General features: G+C 42.1%; 1 protein-coding gene across 1 annotated transcript in view; it reads right to left on the bottom strand.

Annotated features, from left to right (window-relative positions):
* Positions 1-24,646, bottom strand: part of mettl22 (methyltransferase like 22) — a 382,505-nt gene that overhangs the window by 342,434 nt on the left and 15,425 nt on the right. The window contains exon 2 of the mRNA XM_034190848.1: positions 11,038-11,157. Coding sequence (XP_034046739.1) covers positions 11,038-11,143 — 106 coding nt within the window. The 5' untranslated portion in view covers positions 11,144-11,157. The remainder of the gene's footprint in view (positions 1-11,037; positions 11,158-24,646) is intronic.

The following is a 24,646-nucleotide window of genomic DNA, read 5'->3' on the forward strand; positions in this document are numbered from 1 at the left end:
ATCCTGCAGTTTAGCTAATTGGTGTGTATCCTCTGGCTTCATGGATAGATAAAGCTGGGTATCATCTGCGTAACAATGAAAATTTAAGCAATCCCGTCTAATAATACTGCCCAAGGGAAGCATGTATAAAGTGAATAAAATTGGTCCTAGCACAGAACCTTGTAGAACTCCATAATTAACTTTAGTCTGTGAAGAAGATTCCCCATTTACATGAACGAACTGTAATCTATTAGACAAATATGATTCAAACCACCGCAGCGCAGTGCCTTTAATACCTATGACATGCTCTAATCTCTGTAATAAAATTTTATGGTCAACAGTATCAAAAGCAGCACTGAGGTCCAACAGAACAAGCACAGAGATAAGTCCACTGTCCGAAGCCATAAGAAGATCATTTGTAACCTTCACTAATGCTGTTTCTGTACTATGATGAATTCTAAAACCTGACTGAAACTCTTCAAATAGACCATTCCTCTGCAGGTGATCAGTTAGCTGTTTTACAACTACCCTCTCAAGAATCTTTGAGAGAAAAGGAAGGTTGGAGATTGGCCTATAATTAGCTAAGATAGCTGGGTCAAGTGATGGCTTTTTAAGTAATGGTTTAATTACTGCCACCTTAAAGGCCTGTGGTACATAACCAACTAACAAAGATAGATTGATCATATTTAAGATTGAAGCATTAAATAATGGTAGGACTTCCTTGAGCAGCCTGGCAGGAATGGGGTCTAATAAGCATGTTGATGGTTTGGATGAAGTAACTAATGAAAATAACTCAGACAGAACAATCGGAGAGAAAGAGTCTAACCAAATACCGGCATCACTGAAAGCAGCCAAAGATAACGATACGTCTTTGGGATGGTTATGAGTAATTTTTTCTCTAATAGTCAAAATTTTGTTAGCAAAGAAAGTCATGAAGTCATCACTAGTTAAAGTTAATGGAATACTCAGCTCAATAGAGCTCTGACTCTTTGTCAGCCTGGCTACAGTGCTGAAAAGAAACCTGGGGTTGTTCTTATTTTCTTCAATTAGTGATGAGTAGAAAGATGTCCTAGCTTCACGGAGGGCTTTCTTATAGAGCAACAAACTCTTTTTCCAGGCTAAGTGAAGATCTTCTAAATTAGTGAGACGCCATTTCCTCTCCAACTTACGGGTTATCTGCTTTAAGCTACGAGTTTGTGAGTTATACCACGGAGTCAGACACTTCTGATTTAAAGCTCTCTTTTTCAGAGGAGCTACAGCATCCAAAGTTGTCTTCAATGAGGATGTAAAACTATTGACGAGATACTCTAGCTCCCTTACAGAGTTTAGGTAGCTACTCTGCTCTGTGTTGGTATATGACATTAGAGAACATAAAGAAGGAATCATATCCTTAAACCTAGTTACAGCGCTTTCTGAAAGACTTCTAGTGTAATGAAACTTATTCCCCACTGCTGGGTAGTCCATCAGAGTAAATGTAAATGTTATTAAAAAATGATCAGACAGAAGGGAGTTTTCAGGGAATACTGTTAAGTCCTCTATTTCCATACCATAAGTCAGAACAAGATCCAAAATATGATTAAGGTGGTGGGTGGACTCATTTACTTTTTGAGCAAAGCCGATAGAGTCTAATAATAGATTAAATGCAGTGTTGAGGCTGTCATTCTCAGCATCTGTGTGGATGTTAAAATCGCCCACTATAATTATCTTATCTGAGATAAGCACTAAGTCAGACAAAAGGTCTGAAAATTCACAGAGAAACTCACAGTAATGACCAGGTGGACGATAGATAATAACAAATAAAACTGGTTTTTGGGACTTCCAATTTGGATGGACAAGACTAAGATACAAGCTTTCAAATGAATTAAAGCTCTGTCTAGGTTTTTGATTAATTAATAAGCTGGAATGGAAGATTGCTGCTAATCCTCCTCCTCAGCCCGTGCTACGAGCGTTCTGACAGTTAGTGTGACTCGGGGGTGTTGACTCATTTAAACTAACATATTCATCCTGCTGTAACCAAGTTTCTGTTAGGCAGAATAAATCAATACGTTGATCAATTATTATATCATTTACCAACAGGGACTTAGAAGAAAGAGACCTAATGTTTAATAGACCACATTTAACTGTTTTAGTCTGTGGTGCAATTGAAGGTGCTATATTATTTTTTCTTTTTGAATTTTTATGCTTAAATAGATTTTTGCTAGTTATTGGTGGTCTGGGAGCAGGCACCGTCTCTACGGGGATGGGGTAATGAGGGGATGGCAGGGGGAGAGAAGCTGCAGAGAGGTGTATAAGACCACAGCTCTGCCTCCTGGTCCCAACGCTAGACAGTCACAGTTTGGAGGATCCAAAAAAATTGGCCAGATTTCTAGAAATGAGAGCTGCTCCCTCTAAAGTGGGATGGATGCCGTCTCTCCTAACAAGACCAGGTTTTCCCCAGAAGCTTTGCCAATTATCAATGAAGCCCACCTCATTTTTTGGACACCACTCAGACAGCCAGCAATTCAAGGAGAACATGCGGCTAAACATGTCACTCCTGGTCTGATTGGGGAGGGGCCCAGAGAAAACAACAGAGTCCGACATTGTTTTTGCAAAGTTACACACCGATTTAATGTTAATTTTAGTGACCTCCGATTGGCGTAACCGAGTGTCATTACTGCCGACGTGAATTACAATCTTACCAAATTTACGCTTAGCCTTAGCCAGCAGTTTCAAATTTCCTTCAATGTCGCCTGCTCTGGCCCCCGGAAGACAATTGACAATGGTTGCTGGTGTCGCTAACTTCACATTTCTCAAAACAGAGTCGCCAATAACCAGAGTTTGATGCTTGGCGGGTGTGTCGTCGAGTGGGGAAAAACGGTTAGAGATGTGAACGGGTTGACGGTGTACACGGGGCTTCTGTTTAGGGCTACGCTTCCTCCTCACAGTCACCCAGTCAGCCTGCTTTCCCGACTGCACGGGATCTGCCAGGGGGAAACTAACGGCGGCTAAGCTACCTTGGTCCGCACCGACTACAGGGGCCTGGCTAGCTGTAGAATTTTCCACGGTGCGGAGCCGAGCCTCCACTTCGCCCAGCCTGGCCTCCAAAGCTACGAATAAGCTGCACTTATTACAAGTACCGTTACTGCTAAAGGAGGCCGAGGAATAACTAAACATTTCACACCCAGAGCAGAAAAGTGCGGGAGAGACAGGAGAAGCCGCCATGCTAAATCGGCTAAGAGCTAGTAGCTACGCTAAGCTAGCGGATTCCCAAAAACACACAAAGTGAATAATGTGCAAATAATCCAGAGGTGATTCAGCAGAAGGAGTGCCCCAATCAAGGCACCAAACAGGCCATGAAGCAGCACAGGCAACACACGACAACGGTGCTAAAATAAAAAAAATAAATAAATAAATAAAAACGAAAGCGTTAGCAAGCTAGTTAGCCTGCCAACGCTAATGAAAGTTAGCTGATAAAAGTGCTCCGTCGCGATGTTTCGACCGTTAGAGGTCTTCCTTAGGAGTTGGAGCACAGTAAAAAGTTAAAAAAAATCAAAAAGTAAAAAAAGTCTTGAAAAAGACTGTTAGTTCAAGTCCAAAGCAGCAGGTAGCAGTCTCTGTGTAAACAGTCCCAACAGAGAGCCCTCCAAATCCAACCTCATACTACTGGACTGGTCCTGCTTGTCGCTTCGAATGGCAGCACAGTGGACGTGAGCCTTGTGGAGTTCACGCCAGAGAGCTACACACAAGCAGTAACAGCGTTCTCAATGAAGATAGACCTCAGACAAGTGCATAGCCTTTTGAACTGCACTAATATAACAATTTCTGGACCTCAACCAGACCCCAAAACATCTATGTGCAGAAATCCACTATTCAAGTTGCCTGAAATAAACTACAACAATCCAGGACACAGTCAAACGTTTAATATAGAACCAATATCAGAGCAGCACAGCTAGCACATCCAATTACACATTTAACTCAGCCACATGGGGTGTGCAGCCAGTACATTCTGAGTGCCAGTCCCAAGCCCGGATAAATGAGGAGGGTTGTGTCAGGAAGGGCATCCAGCGTAAAACAAGCCAATCGAACTATGCAGACTAAGAATCAAATTTCCATACCGGATTGGTCGAGGCTGGGGTTAACAATGTCCGCCAGTGGTGCTGTTGCCCAACAGGGTGCCGGTGGATATTGGGCAACTGCTGGGCGAAGACGACGAAGAAGAGGAGGAGAACTTTTCCACAAACAGTGGGAGAAGAAGAAAACTAGAAGGGTGGAAATGACAGTGGGGACTTTGAATGTTGGTAGTATGACTGGTAAAGGGAGAGAGCTGGCTGATATGATGGAGAGGAGAAAGATAGACATATTGTGTGTGCAAGAGACCACGTTGAAGGGAGGTAAGAGAAGGAGCATCAGCGGTGGGTAGAAGTTGTTGTACCATGGTGAGGACAGGAAGAGAAATGGTGTTGGGGTCATTTTAAAGGAAGAGTATGTTAAAAGTGTGTTGGAGGTTAAGCGAGTGTCTGACAGGGTGATGAGTGTGAAGTTGGAAATTGAAGAAGTGATGATGAATATCATCAGTGCATATGCCCCACAGGTAGGTTGTGAGATGAAGGAGAAAGAAGATTTCTGGAGTGTGTTAGATGAGGTGGTGGAGAGTGTGCCCAAGCATGAAAGAGTGGTGATAGGAGCAGACTTCAATGGGCATGTTGGTGAAGGGAACAGAGGTGATGAGGAAGTAATGGGTAGATATGGTATCAAGGACAGGAATGGGGAAGGACAGATGGTAGGTGATTTTGCAAAAAGGATGGAAATGGCTGTGGTGAATACCTACTTTAAGAAAAGGGAGGAACACAAGGTAACATAAGAGTGGAGGAAGGTGCACACAGGTGGACTACATTCTTTATATGAGATGCAAGCTAGAAGAAATCAGACTAAGGTGGTGGCAGGACAGAGTGTTGTTAGACAGCATAGGATGGTTGTTTGTAGGACGACTTTAGAGGTAAAGAAGAGAGTGAGAGCTCAACAAAGGATCAGATGGTGGAAGCTGAAGGAGGAAGACTGTTTTGTGACATTTAGCGAGCAGGTGAGAAGCAATTTTGGACAACTGGAAAAGTACTGCAGATGTGGTCGGGGAGACAGCTAGGACAGTACTGGGTATGACATCTGGACAGTGGAAGGAAGACAAGGAGACTTGGTGGGGGAATGAAGAGGTCCAGGAAAGCATAAGGAGAAAGAGGTTGGCAAAAAAGTTTTGGGATAGTCGGAGAGATGAAGAACGTAGACAGGAGTACAAGGAGATGCAGCATAAGGCGAAAAGAGAAGTGGCAAAAGTGAAGGAAAAGGCATATTGCGAGCTGTACAAGATGTTGAATAGTAAGGAAGGAGAAAAGGACTTGTACCAATTGGCCAGACAAAGCTGGAAAGGATGTGCAGCAGGTTAGAGTGGTAAAAGATGCACATGGTAATGTGCTGACAAGTGAGGAGTGTGTGCTGAGAAGGTGGAAGGAATATTTTGAAGAGCTGATGAATGAAGAAAATGAGCGAGAGAAAAGACTGGATGATGTGGTGAAAGTAAATCAGGAAGTACAAGAGATTAGTAAGGAAGAAGTGAGGGCTGCTATGAAGAGGATGAAGAGTGGAAAGGCAGTTGGTCCAGATGACATTCCAGTGGAGGCATGGAAATGTCTAGGAGAGATGGCAGTAGAGTTTCTAACCAGATTGTTTAATAAAATCTTGGAAAGTGAGAGGATGCCTGAGGAGTGGAGACGAAGTGTGCTGGTTCCTATTTTCAAGAACGGTGGGGTGATTCTTTAACTATGGGCACTATTGGCCTTGTAAATGTAATTTCCACCACACCATTGCCTTACAATATAAAGCGCCTTGGGGCAACTGTTGTGATTTGGTGCTATATACATGTGCTCTGATGTCACTGTTTATCTCCACAGAAACTACCCAAACAATCTTTCATACAAACTGTTTAAAGGGACATTACAGTGTTGTGGTGGAAATTACGGCAATAGTGTGGGACAACTACATTTGTTTAAAAAAAATCACAACAGCTGTATGACACTGAATACCCAAATTATGTTTTGATTATTTTACTGATATTTTATTGAGATATTTTAAAACATTAGAAAAAACATTTCTTTACCATTCATTTTTATCATTGAAGATCAAAAGTCTGGGTGTGGGACAAGCACAAAACGGCAATATTTGCATATAATGATGCTGAAAAAAGGTGAAAAAGTCATCATAGACTACTAGAACAAATTTCTTAACACTTTCATTGTAAAGATAACTATAAAAGTGTGAAATTTCCCATTTTTTCTGTCTTTCATACAATATGATCAAAGGACATAATAAGTGCCCGTAGTCTAAGAATCACCCAGTGATATGCAGAGCTGCAGCAACTACAGAGGCATAAAGTTGATCAGCCACAGCATGAAGTTATGGGAAAGAGTAGTAGAAGCTAGGCTTAGAAAACAGGTGAAGCTCTGTGAGCAGCAATATGGTTTCATGCTGAGAAAGAGCACTACAGATGCAATGTTTGCTCTGAGAAGACTTGGAGAAGTACAGTGAAGGCCAGAAAGAGTTACATTGTGTGTTTGTGGACTTGGAAAAAAGCTTATAATAGGGTGCCAAGAGAAGAGTTGTGGTATTGTATGAAGAAGTCTGGAGTGGCAGAGAAGTATGTTGGGGTAGTACAGGACATGTACAAAAATAGTGTGACAGCGGTGAGATGTGCAGTAGGAATGACAGACTCATTCAAGGTGGAGGTGGGATTAAACCAAGGATCAGCTCTGAGTCCTTTCTTGTTTGCAGTGGTGATGGACAGGATCAGACAGGAGTCCCCATGTACTATGATGTTTGCAGATGACATTGTGATCTGTAGTGAGAGTAGAGAGCAAGTTGAGTCTAGTCTGGAGAAGTGGAGATATGCTTTGGAGAGAAGGGGAATGAAAGTCAGTAGAAGCAAGACTGAGTACATGTGTGTGAATGAGAGGGAGCCCAGTGGAATAGTGCAGTTACAAGGAGTAGAAGTGGTGAAAGTAGATGAGTTTAAATATTTGGGGTCAACTGTTCAAAGTAATGGAGAGTGTGGTAGAGAGGTGAAGAAGAGAGTGCAGGCAGGGTGGAGTGGGTGGAGAAAGGTGGCAGGAGTGATTTGTGACTGAAGAATATCAGCAAGAGTGAATTGGAAAGTTTACAAAACAGTAGTGAGACCAGCTATGTTGTATGGTTTAGAGACAGTGGCACTAACAAAAAGACAGGAGGCAGATGTTGAGATTCTCTTTGGGAGTGAGAGAATGGACAAGATTAAGAATGAACATAGAGGGACAGCTCAGGTGGGACGGTTTGGAGACAGTCAGAGAGGCGAGATTGAGATGGTTTGGACATGTGCAGAGGAGGGACCCAGGGTTCAACCAAATAAGGAGGTCAATGTCAGATAAAGCGGCTATGATGTTCTTGCACTGTATGATTTTTTTCTCATGTAGGTTACTGCATAACCAGCTGGTCTCTCACAGGTGTGACAATTTTAAAATGGATTGAAAGGCTTAGATAAAAGACCATTTTCATATCATCACTGCAAAATTTTAACAAAGTATAACTTATTTAGTTTTGAAAATTTTATAAAATTTAAAAATGCTTGTCTAATATATAAAAGTTTACATGGGAAATTAGCCCATGGCTATAATCTGACATATTTACACTGTGTTCATCAATATGTGTTGTCCCTTTTAAATAAATAAAAGGAATGAAACTGCCACCGAGTGACTACTGGACACCGACACGTCACTGCCACCAAGTGACTACTGGACACCGACACGTCACTGCCACCAAGTGACTACTGGACACCGACACGTCACTACAGCCAAGTGACTACTATTGGCCTAGTTTTACTTTCACAGGTACTGATGTCACATAGATAACTTCATTCCACTTCAAAAACATGCAGAACAAGTTGGTGAACGTAAGCGATGATCGCTGTGAGTAACGGCGTCTGTGTGGCAGCGTGAAGAATAGCGACCCTTCGCCATGAAATTATGTTCTTCCGTTTGACAGCTTTAATTTTGTCATATCATAATGAAAACTAATACACAGGTCAAGCATGACAACCTGTTACAAATTATAGGGGTGTCGCCCATGGGCGGGGCAAAATGCCTCAAAAGTGCCCCCTTGAAACTTTCAAAAACACCTCCCTGTAGGGGGTTTTTTTGGAGTAGGGAGATGAAAATTGGTACACATGTAACTTGCATAGATGTACAAAAAGTCTCTTGCACCATTGATCTACTCCAAACAGGAAGCCGGCCATTTTGAATTTTCTTGTCATTTTGCCATGATTTCCACACGTTGTATTTGAACAAACTTCTCCTAGGGATTTTGTCCAGTGCACTTCAAATTTCTTTCAGATCATCCAGAGATAATACTGATCAAAAGTTTTCTCTATGTCAAAGGGTGTGGCCGCTATGGCGCCGCCATTTTGAATCTTTGCCATGGAACATCAAGTCATGATAACTTGTCATGCCTAAGTGGTCCACGTCATATGGTAAGGTTCTGTACTTGGGTCTTGGCCCAACACACCAGCCACAGTCGTGATCAGATATTTAGCTGTGATCTGGGTCTGTGTACATGGAGGGTCCAGTGTTTGTGGCCATCACCACAATTCGGTTCTGGGTGTTCCCAAGGGGTTCAAGAGTCTGGCGTCCTGGAATAGATGTATGGGTCTTGACTAATGAGACAAGTGCGTGTTTATGCGTTGCTGTTTGTATGGTGGGGGTTCAGGGCTGGATCCAGAGTGAAAATCTGACAGATGCATTTTTGCCCAATGATAAAATAAAAATCGTACGCGTCTTGTTATTCAATAATCTTCATTCTTTTATTCATGTGCAACACACACTGTCACACTTTTAATATATTTATTATATTTCATGGACCATAGTGAACACTTCTTATTTGTATAAATATGATGTCCTAAAAAAACAACACTATAACAAAAATTGACATGTTGGATCCTTGATCTCTGGACATAAATACGAATAAACATAATCTGTAGTTTTTGTCAAAAGCATTTCCTTTCAGACATTACTGACATGAATGTCTTTCCATATATCTGAGCTGAGCTCTTGCAGCTGTGCTGCACGTCATCTGTAAAGAAATACAGTACATCTCATTTTGGGAGGAAAAAAAAAATGTTTTAGTCGATTATAGTTTCTTGTCAGTAATACAACGTTTGTAAGAGGTGTCATTTTACTTAAAGTGGAAATTCATTTTGAAGTTAATATCGAGCGGACTCTGTCTCAGCAGAGAGCCGCGCAGCGTTTGGAGCTGTGCCAATGGAACGGAGGACGATTCTCGTTTCTCGACTGCAATAAGACAAGAGTCCCAGTTAGTGACTTTAACCAACACAAAAGGGACTCATGATATTTTAATGGCTTTCAGAGGGGTTAAGAAGCAGACTTGCCATCTCTCCGTTTCTGAAGAGCAGCGAATCAAAGAACCAACGAGCTACTAGATCGAAGCATTGCTTCAATGGTTCAAAGTGGAGTCGCGCTGCAGAAACGGTTGATTACAGAGCCGCTGCAGACCAAACCCTGAATATCCAACTTTATTTGTACGTCCGTATGACTGAAAAATCTGTATAATTTACGGACAATCCGTATAGGTTGACATGTACAGTTGGAAAACCACTGAAAATATAATTTCAGTCATCTTAGAATGCCTTTTAAACACACTATTGTCTGAAAACTATTTATAAACCACTCACCGTTTCTTGCAGAAATAAGAGCCCAATTTTCCTTACATCCTGTGTACACCTGCGTGGTGCATTGTGGGATCAAATCAAAAGCTGTCTTCATCGTGGGGACATGTTCAGCACTATTCAAGATTTTTTTTTTTTTTTTTACACCGATGACGAACGATGCATAAAAAAATCTAACCAATGTAACTGCATCGGTCCAAAGGGTTCTACCTCTTTGGTATCTCACATATTTCATCACCTCACTGTTATTACTGTCACCACTCGTCTTTTCTTCTCGTCTGTCTCTATGTTGTTTGGTGTTCAGCCCTTCTTGACAAATTACATGTTAGCTTTAAATAAAACTTTATAGGCTGATCAAGAAGGGCAGGTGAAGGTCACACGTACACCACGTTCACCCACACAATACATGCTAGCTGTCTTGCAGGATCAAATTGTACATGCATAAAAAAGCGGTTCTGCTAGTTTTGGTAAAACTATATATGCAGAAAAGGTGGGAAAAAAAAAACCCATCTAACACTCTCTTAACATACTGTTCCTTTAAAATGACCAACACCATTTCTCTTCCTGTCCTCACCGTGATACAACTTGAACCCACTGTCTACATTCCTGCTCTTGCCTCCCTTCTACACACGTCTTCCTTTCTCCTCTCCATCATGTCATCCAGCTCTTTGCCAGTCAGACTGCCAACATTCAAAGCCCCGACTCTCACTTCCACACCTCTTCACAACTTCCCTCCTCTCTCACTTCCTTTGGGCAAGTTCTGTACCTTTTCTTCTTCTTTGTCCAACATTAACCCTATTTCCGCTGGTACCCATTGGAGAACAGCACCAGTGGTGGACACTGTTCACCTGGGCCTTGACCGGTCCGGTAGGGAAATTCCATTTGTGACATGCGTGTTTTATGTGCTAAGTTTCACAGTGGATGTCCTTCCTGATGCAGCCCTCCTCATTTATCTGGGCTTAAAACAATCTGAAAGCCGACCTTGTTGTGCAGTAAGGAACAGTTTATTTTGATACATTAAAATATTTCTGTACTTGCTTTTAGTAAGAGTGAATCTTTTTCACTCAGTGCTTCAACACTTCTGATGACGTCATGTTTTTTCACTCTGTGGGCTTCATAAATTGGGCCTTTTTAAAATTATATTCATGAAGATGAATTTATGGTAAAGCTTGTAGATAACATGAATCATGACAGCAGCAAACCTGCAGAAGGTGAAGTGTGTTTTTTAGTTCACCTTCAGTGGGCGTGTTGTTGGCATTTGACCCTCAGTATAATCATAACCCCCCCACCCAGTGATGAAAACACAGACGGGTCTCACACACCAGGCTGTCCCACGTGGTTGAGGCGAGTCATGAAGCTGTGGGCTTTGGGCAGGAGCAGATGAACCTCTGACAGCACCGTGTCGTGGCTGAACGTGATCGTGTCCATGGTCACCTTCTCACCTGGAACAACACAAACACACAGGCTGATGGTTAAAGGCCACACATCCCACTTCTAGTCTGACCTGAACCATGTCTTAGTGCATTTTGTTTCATGGAGGATAATCTCCTGAAATGTGCAGAAGAAAAAGCTTTTTTAAATAAATGCCTATAATTCCTTGAGCGCCTTGGGGCAACTGTTTGTTGTGATTTGGCGCTATATAAATAAAATTGATTGATTGAATTGATTGAATTCCTTTGAAAAAATGGAAGCTGGGCCTTAAATCTGGGTGGAACGTCCCCCAGGCTTTTTGTCCACACGTCCCAATTATTTAGTGTGAAAGAATTCTGTCAACAAACATTTTTGTACATCCATCTTGTGTTTTGTAGAGGAGATAAACCCTGATTTATCAATCATGATTTTTAATTTAATTAATTAGATGCACATTTACCCCAGAGAGCGACAGAAACATCAGCCCGAATATGAACCGTCGGTAAACGAGCTGTCCCTGAAATAAATAGAAAATTAAAATGAAAAACCTCACCTCTGTTCAAGAATAAAGTGCCGGGAGACTGCACGCTGCTGTGTGTTTGACAGCGCGCACACACACACACACGCGCGCGCCTCACTCTTTTGAGGTTTCCAGCAGTTTCCCCCACTTGAACAAGCAGCTTGCTTCAGAAGATTTAACTGGATGTCACTCAATGACCAGGACTTGGCTTTTCTTTTCTTTTTATTTTGAAAAGCCATGACGCCATAAAACCCATGAAACCATAATCAATAAACAACCCCCCCCCCCCCCCCCCCAAAATCAAATACTTACATTTTTAGTTTAAAAATTTCTTAAAAAGAAGTAGAAAATACCCAAATCTAAAGTACCCCAAATCATCTTAAAGTACTGTTCAATAATGATTTTTAACAGGTTTTAACTTCTGCAAATACACATCACATTACTTTACCCTATAAACTCTTTTAAAATGCACTTCATTTTAAGTCTACTTTGAAACCCACATGATATTAAATGTAAAACATTTAAACCTAAATTCAATCAAATGATTTTCCAAGTGCAGCGACAAAGACGCATCACAAACCAGAGCTCAGCGGCTCCTCTTTGCTTGAAACAAGCTTTAGTCCTGCAGTCTCCTTGTCTTAAGTCCAAATCCTCCAAACATTTCCCGTACCCACTGTCTTGTGAGTGACTGCATCCAGACTCCCTTGACCACCTGATCATTCCCACCTGGTGCAAACAACCAGCTACCTTCAGACTGGAAGACACACCCAGACAAGAAGCACTCAGGCAGAGAGGGTGTGGCCTGCAGCTCAGCTCAACACCTCCCACTCGATCTTTCCAATGAAGATCGCACACAATGAACTAGTGGTCAGAGATTTCCTCCTGGGTCTCCTGCCTGCTTCTCCACTGGCAGCAGGACCACCAAACACCAAACATCCTGGTGAACAACCGTAGACTGGAGTTCTCTCCAAATACTGGAGGCAGGGTGCTTGGATGCTGATGTTGCAGGCACAAGAGTTAACCACAACTCTGAAATTCATATCCCGTACAACACCTCTGAAGTCTGGGTTGATACTGATGACTCTCCCAAGCTTGAAGTGACCCCTCAACGCATTCTGGTCACACAACCAGTCAAATGTGTTCCATTCAACACTTGATGATGCTCGTCCCAGCAGGAGTGCGTCGGGTGTGATGTACTGTACAGTGTCCTCACGGCTCTGCACCCTAGCATCAATAGGACGCTCATTACAAAGATTAGCAACGAGCTGAAGCGTTGCCTGAAGTTGGCTGTAACTAAGCCTTGAGTCTCTTCTCAGACTCTGGAATACCTTCTTCACAATCCAAACAGCTACTTCAGCAGAGCCATTTTGGTGAGGTGAATCAGCTAACCCCCAGAGCAACAGTGGTAAGAAAAAAAACTCTGAGGAAGAAACCTCAGACCAGACTCAAAGGGGTGACCCTCTGCTTGGATCATGATACAGACACAAATTACAGAACAATTCACACGACGAATATACAGGAAATGCTGTTGGTGCACAGGACAGGAGGGTCTCCAGCACAAATACCACACCCCTCTCTGGATGGAGCTGCACCTTAAACAGAGAGAAAAAAACAGAATCAGTCATAAAGAAAGACAACAAATACAGTATAATTTGTCAGCATTAAACAACAAGAAAAACAGAAGAAATACTAAGGTGATCGCCGGCCACTAGCCCTAAACTTCACTAACAGACCCAGAATTTAGATAAATTTGAGGCCGCGGCACGCTCCGTTTACTAATAAAATGAATTACTGCCATGTATGTAGCCAAAGCTGCTATATTCTGCCTCTGTGGAAGTGCGCTCTGTTCTCTACTGCACAGTTTGGTGCACATCACAGAGTCATTTAACACTGTTGTATTTATTTATTTTTTTGTCTTGGTGGCTCATTTTCATTGTGTTGAGATGCTGCTAAGTCTGGCTGTGGTAAAGGCTGCTGTGACTCTAAACTTTTAAAGCTCCGGTTGCTCTGATTAGGTCCGCTGATTGATTCAGACCTGATCGATCAGGGCGTCTGATGATCGCAGCGACGAGACTTTTATTTTAAAGAGTCACAGCGCTTATTCAAGTTTGACCACACACACACACACACACACACACACACACACACCTGTAGTTTTTGTTGTGTTTCTGGATTTCTGAGTTGAGGTTCAATTCCCTGTTCTGAGCACACACACATCCATCAGTCACATCAGCTGTGAGCACACACAGGCGCTGTGGGCTGTGTGATCATGTTCTCCAGCTGATTCAAACACTCGCGCCGTGATGCACAGTCTTGCCTGCAGTAATGCTGTGCTGCACAGACCTGCTTAAAATTGCGTATTGTCTGTGTCCAGCGCTCTATGATGAAGAAAATTAAACGTTTAATTTCTTCCATCCTACACACGTAGCCCTCAACATACTGCTGCGTAGGGAGAAAAAAACTCGACGTAGAGCTGCTCAACTCGGCATAGACGATACGCCACAATATGCAGCTCTATGAATATGTCAGTGTGAAAGGGGCTTTAATGACCCATGCCCTCTTTCCTCACCTTCAATAGAGTCGCAGCTGCACCCTCGTGACCCCTGCTGTGAGCTTTACAAACCAACAGTGTTGCAACCCAGGCACTGTAAGGTAAAAGAGGGACACCAACTCTGTCTTCATTAAAAGACTGGACTCTATCACCACAAACCAGTAGCCCAGTTTCTTCCTCTTTAAAGATTACCAGCTGATCTGTTGTGGTAGTTGGAAAGGTCACGCCCTCTTGTGCAGCAAGAAAAAGGTCTCTTAAAGTATCTTGATGCTCTATTGCAGTGATGACCCCGGCTGATGAAACCGCCTCCCACTCTGGAGTTCCTGGGATCTTATTTTTAGCTGCAAAGCATTTTGCTGCCCTCCAAACCTGGGCAACCGTCTTATCCAGGCGAGCCAAGTTGCTGAACCATCCTTCATCTACAAGGTTTAAGACAGCAGCACCAGCAGGTGGCCTTTGACACTCCAGATCTGGTGGCACTGTTGTGTGTTGGGGGGTGTGGCTGGACATTTTGGTGTTCTTTTCTTTTCTTTGCTCTCCAGGTGGTATGAAAACTGATTCGTCTGTGGAGAAGGTGCTGGCTGAAGAGTCCTTCACCCTCATCAACATCATGTGCAGCACCTGTGGATGGTGCTCACACCCTCATCAACATCATGTGCAGCACCTGTGGATGGTGCTCACGTGCAGCCTTAAAGACTTTCAGCTGAGGCAGATAATTAGATGGCGTTCTGCATTTGGGCCATGTGTGATTCAAGCAGAGTTGCCGGGAACTCGACCTTGTGATGTTCGTTTGTGAGACGCTGAGGACCACGCCTGGGTTTGACACATCGTGCCTGTGAAGCAGGAAGGGTGAGGGACACATGCTGTCAGCACACATCAAAGGTGATTAATTGTTTGACTACTTGTTGATAGTAACTTGGTATTTTGTTACGCAGTAGATTTGAATTGTGATGAGAATTGTGCAGCTCGCTTCTGCTGTGGCGTGCGGACAAGTGATCCTCCACCTGTTGTGAGAGGCTGCTCATTTGCATAAAGCTTAAAATACAGACCTGAATGTGTTGCTGATAGTGTGTGTCTTTTGAAGGATATTGGTTGTAACTGCTGACTTACCTCACCTCTTCTATCCTTCACAGAGAGTCGGTTTGTCGTGTCCACCTGGGGGGTGTTTGGCGGTAACAGTGAGTCCAGAAGCGCCGGGCTTCGATCCTTTTGGGCGCTGGAGAGCGTGCCAGCCTTCACTCCACCAGAATGACGCTGTTTTAGTTTCTACACTTTGTTTAGCACCAGATGGTGACACAATAAATTGTTTTTGTTATTGGAACCGCTTTCTGGTTATTTTAGCGCTGGGTTCCGTCAGACGCAGGTCCGCTCCTCAACCCGCGTCGACACATAACAGGCTCCTTTTCACATGAGCTCTTACGAGTGCAGCAGCAAACGATTTCCTCTGCATCTTCTCAACACTCTCTTTGGCAGCTGGTGACAGATCCTTTGCAGACTTAATTGGCCACTCATCAGCTGGCAGAATCAGGAACTCTGGTCCTTGCTGCCATGGTGAATTTTCATCCAAAAGTTTTGGACCAGCCCCACAAGTGATGATATCAGCAATATTCAATGGCCCAGAGATCCACCACCAATCCTCAAGTCGTGTGCTGCTTTGGATTTCCCCAACCCTATTGGCAAAAAATGGTCTGGAAGCCAAAGCTCTCAAGTTGCATCAAACTGCATCAATTTAATTCAGCCATGCTGCTCAAAGTACAACCCCAATTACAATGAAGTTGGGATGTTGTGTAAAATGTAAATAAAAACAGAATCCAACAATTTTCAAATCCTCTTCAACCTATATTCAATTGAATATACCACAAAGACAAGATATTTAATGTTCAAACTGATAAACTTTTTTTTTTTTGTGCAAATATTTGATCATTTTGAAATGGATGCCTGCAACACGTTTCTAAAAAGCTGGGACAGTGGTATGTTTACCACTGTGTTACATCACCTTTCCTTCTAACAACACTCAATAAGCGTTTGGGAACTGAGGACACTAATTGTTGAAGCTTTGTAGGTGGAATTCTTTCCCATTCTTGCTTGATGTACGACTTCAGTTGTTCAACAGTTCGGGGTCTCCGTTGTCGTATTTTGCGCTTCATAATGCGCCACACATTTTCAGTGGGCGAAAGGTCTGGACTGCAGGCAGGCCAGTCTAGTACCCGCACTCTTTTACTACGAAGCCACTCTGTTGTAACACGTGCAGAATGTGTCTTGGCATTGTGTTGCTGAAATAAGCAGGGACGTCCATGAAAAAGACGTTGCTTGGATGGCAGCATGTGTTGCTCCAAAACCTGGATGGACCTTTCAGCATTGATGGTGCCATCACAGATGTGTAAGTTGTCCATGTCATGGGCACTAACACACCCCCATACCATCACAGATGCTAGCTTTTGAACTTTGCACTGGTAACAATCTGGATGGTCTTTTTCCTCTTTTGTCTAGAAGACACGACGTCCATGATTTCCAAAAACAATTTGAAATGTGGACTCATCAGGCCACAGCACACTTTTCCACTTTGCGTCTGTCCATTTCAAATGAGCTCGGGCCCAGAGAAGGAGGCGGCGTTTCTGGATGTTGTTGATGTATGACTTTAACTTTGCATGGTAGAGTTTTAACTTGCACTTGTAGATGTAGCGACGAACTCTGTTAACTGACAGTGGTTTTCTGAAGTGTTCCTGAGCCCACGCGGTAAGATCCTTTACACAATGATTTGAGTTTTTAATGCAGTGCCGCCTGAGGGTTACCCATACCCATCCCTAACAAAGACACAGAATGAACATAAAGACACAGGCAGAGTGAGGATGAAGATAAAGTGAAAATAAAGACAGAGAGTGAACAAAGACACAGACAGAGAGAACATAGACAAAGAGAAAATAAAGACGGAAAGTGACAAAGACACAGAGTGAACATAAAGACACAGAGTGAACATAAAGACACAGAGTGAACAAAAAAGACACAGACAGAGAGAACGTAGAAAAAAGTGAAAATAAAGACAGAGAGTGAACATAAAGACACAAAGAGTGACAAAGAAACAGTGAACAGAAAGACAGAGTGACATAAAGAAAGAGGGTGAATATAAAGAGAGTGACAGAGATAGAGTGAACAGAAAGACACAGTGAACATGAAGACACAAACAGAGAGAACATACACAAAGTGAAAATAAAGACAGAATGAACATAAAGACAAAAGAGACAAAGAAACAGAGTGAACATAAAGAGACAAAGAAACAGAGTGAACATAATGACAAAGACAGAGAGTGGCATAAAGAAACAGAGTGAACATAAAGATAGAGTGGCATAAAGAAACAGAGTGAACAGAAAGAGAGAGTGACATAAAGAAACAAGAGTGAACAGAAAGAGAGAGTGACAAAGAAACAGAGTGAACATAAAAATAGAGTGACATAAAGAAACAGAGTGAACAGAAAGACGCATAGTGAACATAAAGACACAGACAGAGTGAACATAGACAAAGTGAAAATAGACACAAAGTGACAAAGAAACAGAGTGAACATAAAGAGACAAAGACACAGAGTGAACATAAAGACACAGAGTGAACATAATGACAAAGACAGAGAGTGGCATAAAGAAACAGAGTGAACATAAAGATAGAGTGGCATAAAGAAACAGAGTGAACAGAAAGAGAGAGTGACATAAAGAAACAAGAGTGAACAGAAAGAGAGAGTGACAAAGAAACAGAGTGAACATAAAAATAGAGTGACATAAAGAAACAGAGTGAACAGAAAGACGCATAGTGAACATAAAGACACAGACAGAGTGAACATAGACAAAGTGAAAATAGACACAAAGTGACAAAGAAACAGTGAACATAAAGACAGAGTGACATAAAGAAACAGTGAACATAATGACACAGACAGAGAGAACATACACAAAGTGAAAATAAAGACAGAGTGTGAACATAAAGACACAAAGAGTGACAAAGAAACAGAGGGAACATAAAGACAGAGTGAACATAAAGACACAGAGTGAACATAAAGACAAAGAGAACATAAAGACAGAGAGAACATAAAGACAGAGAAAATGAACATAAAGACAGAAAATGAACATAAAGACACAGAAAATGAACACAAAGACACAGAGAGAACATATAGACAGAGAGAACAGAGACACAGAACATAAAGACACAGACACAGGGAACATAAAGACAGAAAGAACATAAAGACACAGAGTGAGAACAAAAAGACAGAGTGAACATAAAGACACAGAAAATGAACATAAAGACACAGAGTGAGAACAAAAAGACAGAGTGAACATAAAGACACAGAGGGAACATATAGACAGGGAGAACATAAAGACACAGAGGGAACATATAGAAAGAGAGAACAGAGAAAGTGAACAGAAAGACAGACACAGGGAGAACATAAAGACACCGAAAATGAACATAAAGACACCGAAAATGAACATAAAGACACCGAAAATGAACATAAAGACACAGAAAATGAACATAAAGACACAGGGAGAACATAAAGACAGAGAGTGAACATAAAGACACAGAAAATGAACATAAAGACACAGAGAATGAACATAAAGACAGAGAGAACAGAGACACAGAACATAAAGACACAGACACAGGGAACATAAAGACAGAAAGAACATAAAGACAGAAAGAACATAAAGACAGAGTGAACATAAAGACAGAGTGAGAACAAAAAGACAGAGTGAACATAAAGACACAGAGGGAACATATAGAAAGAGAGAACAGAGACAAAGTGAACATAAAGACAGACACAGGGAGAACATAAAGACACAGAAAATGAACATAAAGACACAGAAAATGAACATAAAGACACAGGGAGAACATAAAGACACAGAAAATGAACATAAAGACAGAAAATGAACATAAAGACACAGGGAGAACATAAAGACACAGAAAATGAACATAAAGACACAGAAAATGAACATAAAGACACAGAAAATGAACATAAAGACACAGAGTGAGATCAAAAAGACAGAGAGAGTGAACATAAAGACACAGAGAGAACATAAAGACACAGAGGGAACATATAGACAGAGTGAACATAAAGACACAGGGAGAACATAAAGACAGAGTGAACATAAAGACACAGAGTGAACATAAAGACACAGGGAGAACAAAGACAGAGTGAACATAAAGACACAGAGTGAACATAAAGACACAGGGAGAACATAAAGACACAGAGTGAACATAAAGACACAGAGTGAACATAAAGACACAGAGTGAACATAAAGACACAGGGAGAACATAAAGACACAGAAAATGAACATAAAGACAGAGTGAGAACAAAAAGACAGAGAGAGTGAACATAAAGACACAGAGTGAACATAAAGACACAGGGAGAACATAAAGACACAGAAAATGAACATAAAGACAGAGTGAGAACAAAAAGACAGAGAGAGTGAACATAAAGACACAGGGAGAACATAAAGACAGAGAGAACATATAGACAGAATAAACAAAGACACATAGTGAACATATAGACAGAGAGAACATAAAGACACAGACAGAGTGAAAAAAAAGACACAGGGTGAACATAAACAAACAGACAGAGAGAACACACAGACACAGAGTGAACACACAGACACAGAGTGAACACACACACACACAGAGTGAACACACACACACACAGAGTGAACACACAGACAGACACAGAGTGAACACACAGACAGACACAGAGTGAACACACACACAGACACAGAGTGAACATACACACAGACACAAAGTGAACATACACAGAGTGAACATACAGACAGACACAGAGTGAACATAGACAGAGTGAACATACAAACAGACACAGAGTGAACATACAAACAGACAGAGTGAACATACAGACACAGAGTGAGCATACACACAGACACAGAGTGAGCATACACACAGACACAGAGTGAGCATACATACACAGAGTGAACACACCTACAGACACAAAGTGAACATACAGAGTGAACATACAGACAGACACAGAGAGAACATAGACACAGAGTGAGCATACACACAGACACAGAGTGAGCATACATACACAGAGCGAACATAAAGACACAGAGTGAGCATACATACAGACACAGAGTGAACACACCTACAGACACAGAGTGAACACACAAACAGACACAGAGTGAACACACAAACAGACACAGAGTGAACATACAAACAGACACAGAGTGAACATACAAACAGACACAGAGTGAACACACAAACAGACACAGAGTGAACATACAAACAGACACAGAGTGAACATACAAACAGACACAGAGTGAACATACAAACAGACACAGAGTGAACATACAAACAGACACAGAGTGAACACACCTACAGACACAGAGTGAACACACCTACAGACACAGAGTGAACACACAAACAGACAGAGTGAACATACAAACAGACACAGAGTGAACATACAAACAGACACAGAGTGAACATACATGAAGACACACAGTGAACATATATACAGACAGTGAACATACAGACAGAGTGAGCGAACATACAGACAGAGTGAGCACACCTACAGACACAGAGCGAACATACAGACACAGAGTGAACACACCTACAGACACAAAGTGAACATACACAGAGTGAACATATATACAGACAGTGAACATACAGACACAGAGTGAGCACACATACAGACACACAGTGAGCACACATACAGACACACAGTGAGCACACATACAGACACAGAGTGAACACACACAAAGACACAGAGTGAACACACACACAGACACAGAGTGAACACACACAAAGACACAGAGTGAACACACATACAGACACAGAGTGAACACACATACAGACACAGAGTGAACACACACAAAGACACAGAGTGAACACACATACAGACACAGAGTGAACACACACATACAGACACAGAGTGAACACACACATACAGACACAGAGTGAACACACATACAGACACAGAGTGAACACACACATACAGACACAGAGTGAACACACACATACAGACACAGAGTGAACACACACACAGACACAGAGTGAGCATACACACAGACACAGAGTGAGCATACATACAGACACAGAGTGAACATACCTACAGACACAGGGTGAACATACCTACAGACACAGGGTGAACATACATACAGACACAGAGTGAACATACATACAGACACAGAGTGAACATACACAGAGTGAACATACACACAGACACAGAGGGAACACACATACAGACACAAAGTGAACATACACAGAGTGATCATACCTAAAGACACAGAGTGAACACACCTAAAGACACAGAGCGAGCATACACACACAGACACAGAGCGAGCATACACACACAGACACAGAGTGAACATACATACAGACACAGAGTGAACATACATACAGACACAGAGTGAACATACATACAGACACAGAGTGAACATACACAGAGTGAACATACACACAGACACAGAGGGAACACACATACAGACACAAAGTGAACATACACAGAGTGATCATAACTAAAGACACAGAGTGATCATACCTAAAGACACAGAGTGAACACACCTAAAGACACAGAGCGAGCATACACACAGACACAGAGCGAGCATACACACAGACACAGAGCGAGCATACACAGAGTGAACATACCTACAGACACAGAGTGAACACACAGACACAAAGTGAACATACACAGAGTGAACATACACACAGACACAGAGGGAACACACATACAGACACAGAGTGAACACACATACAGACACAAAGTGAACATACACAGAGTGATCATAACTAAAGACACAGAGTGATCATACCTAAAGACACAGAGCGAGCATACACACAGACACAGAGCGAGCATACACAGAGTGAACATACCTACAGACACAGAGTGAGCACACATACAGACACAGAGTGAGCACACATACAGACACAGAGTGAACATACACAGAGTGATCATACCTAAAGACACAGAGTGATCATACCTAAAGACACAGAGTGAACACACCTAAAGACACAGAGCGAGCATACACACAGACACAGAGCGAGCATACACACAGACACAGAGTGAACACACATACAGACACAGAGTGAGCACACATACAGACACAGAGTGAGCACACATACAGAAACAGAGTGAACATACACACAGACACAGAGTGAACACACACACACACACACACACACACAAAGTGAACACACACAGACACAGAGTGAACACACACAAAGACACAGAGTGAACACACATACAGACACAGAGTGAACACACACAAAGACACAGAGTGAACACACACACAGACACAGAGTGAACATACACACAGACACAGAGTGAACATACAGACACAGAGTGAACACAAAGACATAGAGTGAACACAAAGACACAGAGTGAACATACCTAAAGACACAGAGTGAACATACACACAGACAGAGTGAACATACCTAAAGACATAGAGTGAACATACCTAAAGACACAGAGTGAACATACCTAAAGACACAGAGTGAAAATACACACAGACACAGAGTGAACATACACACAGACATAGAGTGAACATACCTAAAGACACAGAGTGAACATACCTAAAGACACAGAGTGAACATACCTAAAGACACAGAGTGAACACACATACAGAAACAGAGTGAACATACCTAGACATAGAGTGAACATACCTAGACACAGAGTGAGCACACACACAGACACAGAGTGAGCACACACACAGACACAGAGTGAACATACATACACACAGACAGAGTGAACATACATACACACAGACAGAGTGAACATACATACACACAGACAGAGTGAACATACATACACACAGACAGAGTGAACATACATACACACAGACAGAGTGAACACACATACACACAGACAGAGTGAACACACAGACAGACACAGAGTGAACATACAGACAGACACAGAGTGAGCACACAGACAGACACAGAGTGAGCACACATACAGCCACAGAGTGAGCACACATACAGACACAGAGTGAACACACATACAGAAACAGAGTGAACACACACACAGACACAAAGTGAACATACACACAGACACAAAGTGAACATACACACAGACACAGAGTGAACACACACACAGACACAGAGTGAACATACACACAGACACAGAGTGAACACAAAGACAGTGAAAATACATACAGACACAGAGTGAACATACATAAAGACACACAGTGAACATACATACAGACACAGAGTGAACATACAGACAGTGAACATACAGACAGAGTGAACACACATAAAGACACAGAGTGAACATACCTAAAGACACAGAGTGAACACACACACAGACACAGAGTGAACATACATAAAGACACACAGTGAACATACATAAAGACACACAGTGAACATACATACAGACACAGAGTGAACATACAGACAGTGAACACACATAAAGACACAGAGTGAACATACCTAAAGACACAGAGTGAACACACACACAGACACAGAGTGAACACACACACAGACACAGAGTGAACATACAGACAGACACAGAGTGAACACACAAACAGACACAGAGTGAACACACACAGACACAGAGTGAACATACAGACAGACACAGAGTGAACACACAAACAGACACAGAGTGAACACACACAGACACAGAGTGAACATACAGACAGACACAGAGTGAACACACAAACAGACACAGAGTGAACACACACACAGACACAGAGTGAACATACAGACAGACACAGAGTGAACACACATACAGACACAGAGAGAACATAGACACAGAGTGAACACAAAGACACACATTGAACACAAAGACACAGAGTGAACACACAGACAGACACAGAGTGAACACACATACAAGACACAGAGTGAACACACATAAAGACACACAGTGAACACACACACAGACACACAGTGAACACACACACAGACACAGAGTGAACATACATAAAGACACACAGTGAACATACACACAGACAGTGAACATACAGACAGAGTGAACATACATAGACACACAGTGAACACACATACAGACACACAGTGAACACACATACAGAGTGAACATACATAGACACACAGTGAACACACATACAGACACACAGTGAACACACATACAGACACACAGTGAACACACATACAGACACAGAGTGAACACACATAAAGACACACAGTGAACATACATACAGACAGTGAACATACAGACAGAGTGAACACACATAAAGACACAGAGTGAACATACCTAAAGACACAGAGTGAACACACATACAGACAGAGTGAACATACATAGACACACAGTGAACATACAGACAGAGTGAACATACATAGACACACAGTGACATACATAAAGACACACAGTGAACACACATACAGACACACAGTGAACATACATAGACACACAGTGAACACACATACAGACACACAGTGAACATACATAGACACACAGTGAACATACATACAGACACAGAGTGAACACACATAAAGACACACAGTGAACATACATACAGACACAGAGTGA

This window comes from Thalassophryne amazonica, chromosome 16, assembly GCF_902500255.1.
Source record: "Thalassophryne amazonica chromosome 16, fThaAma1.1, whole genome shotgun sequence".
Lineage (NCBI taxonomy): Eukaryota > Metazoa > Chordata > Actinopteri > Batrachoidiformes > Batrachoididae > Thalassophryne > Thalassophryne amazonica.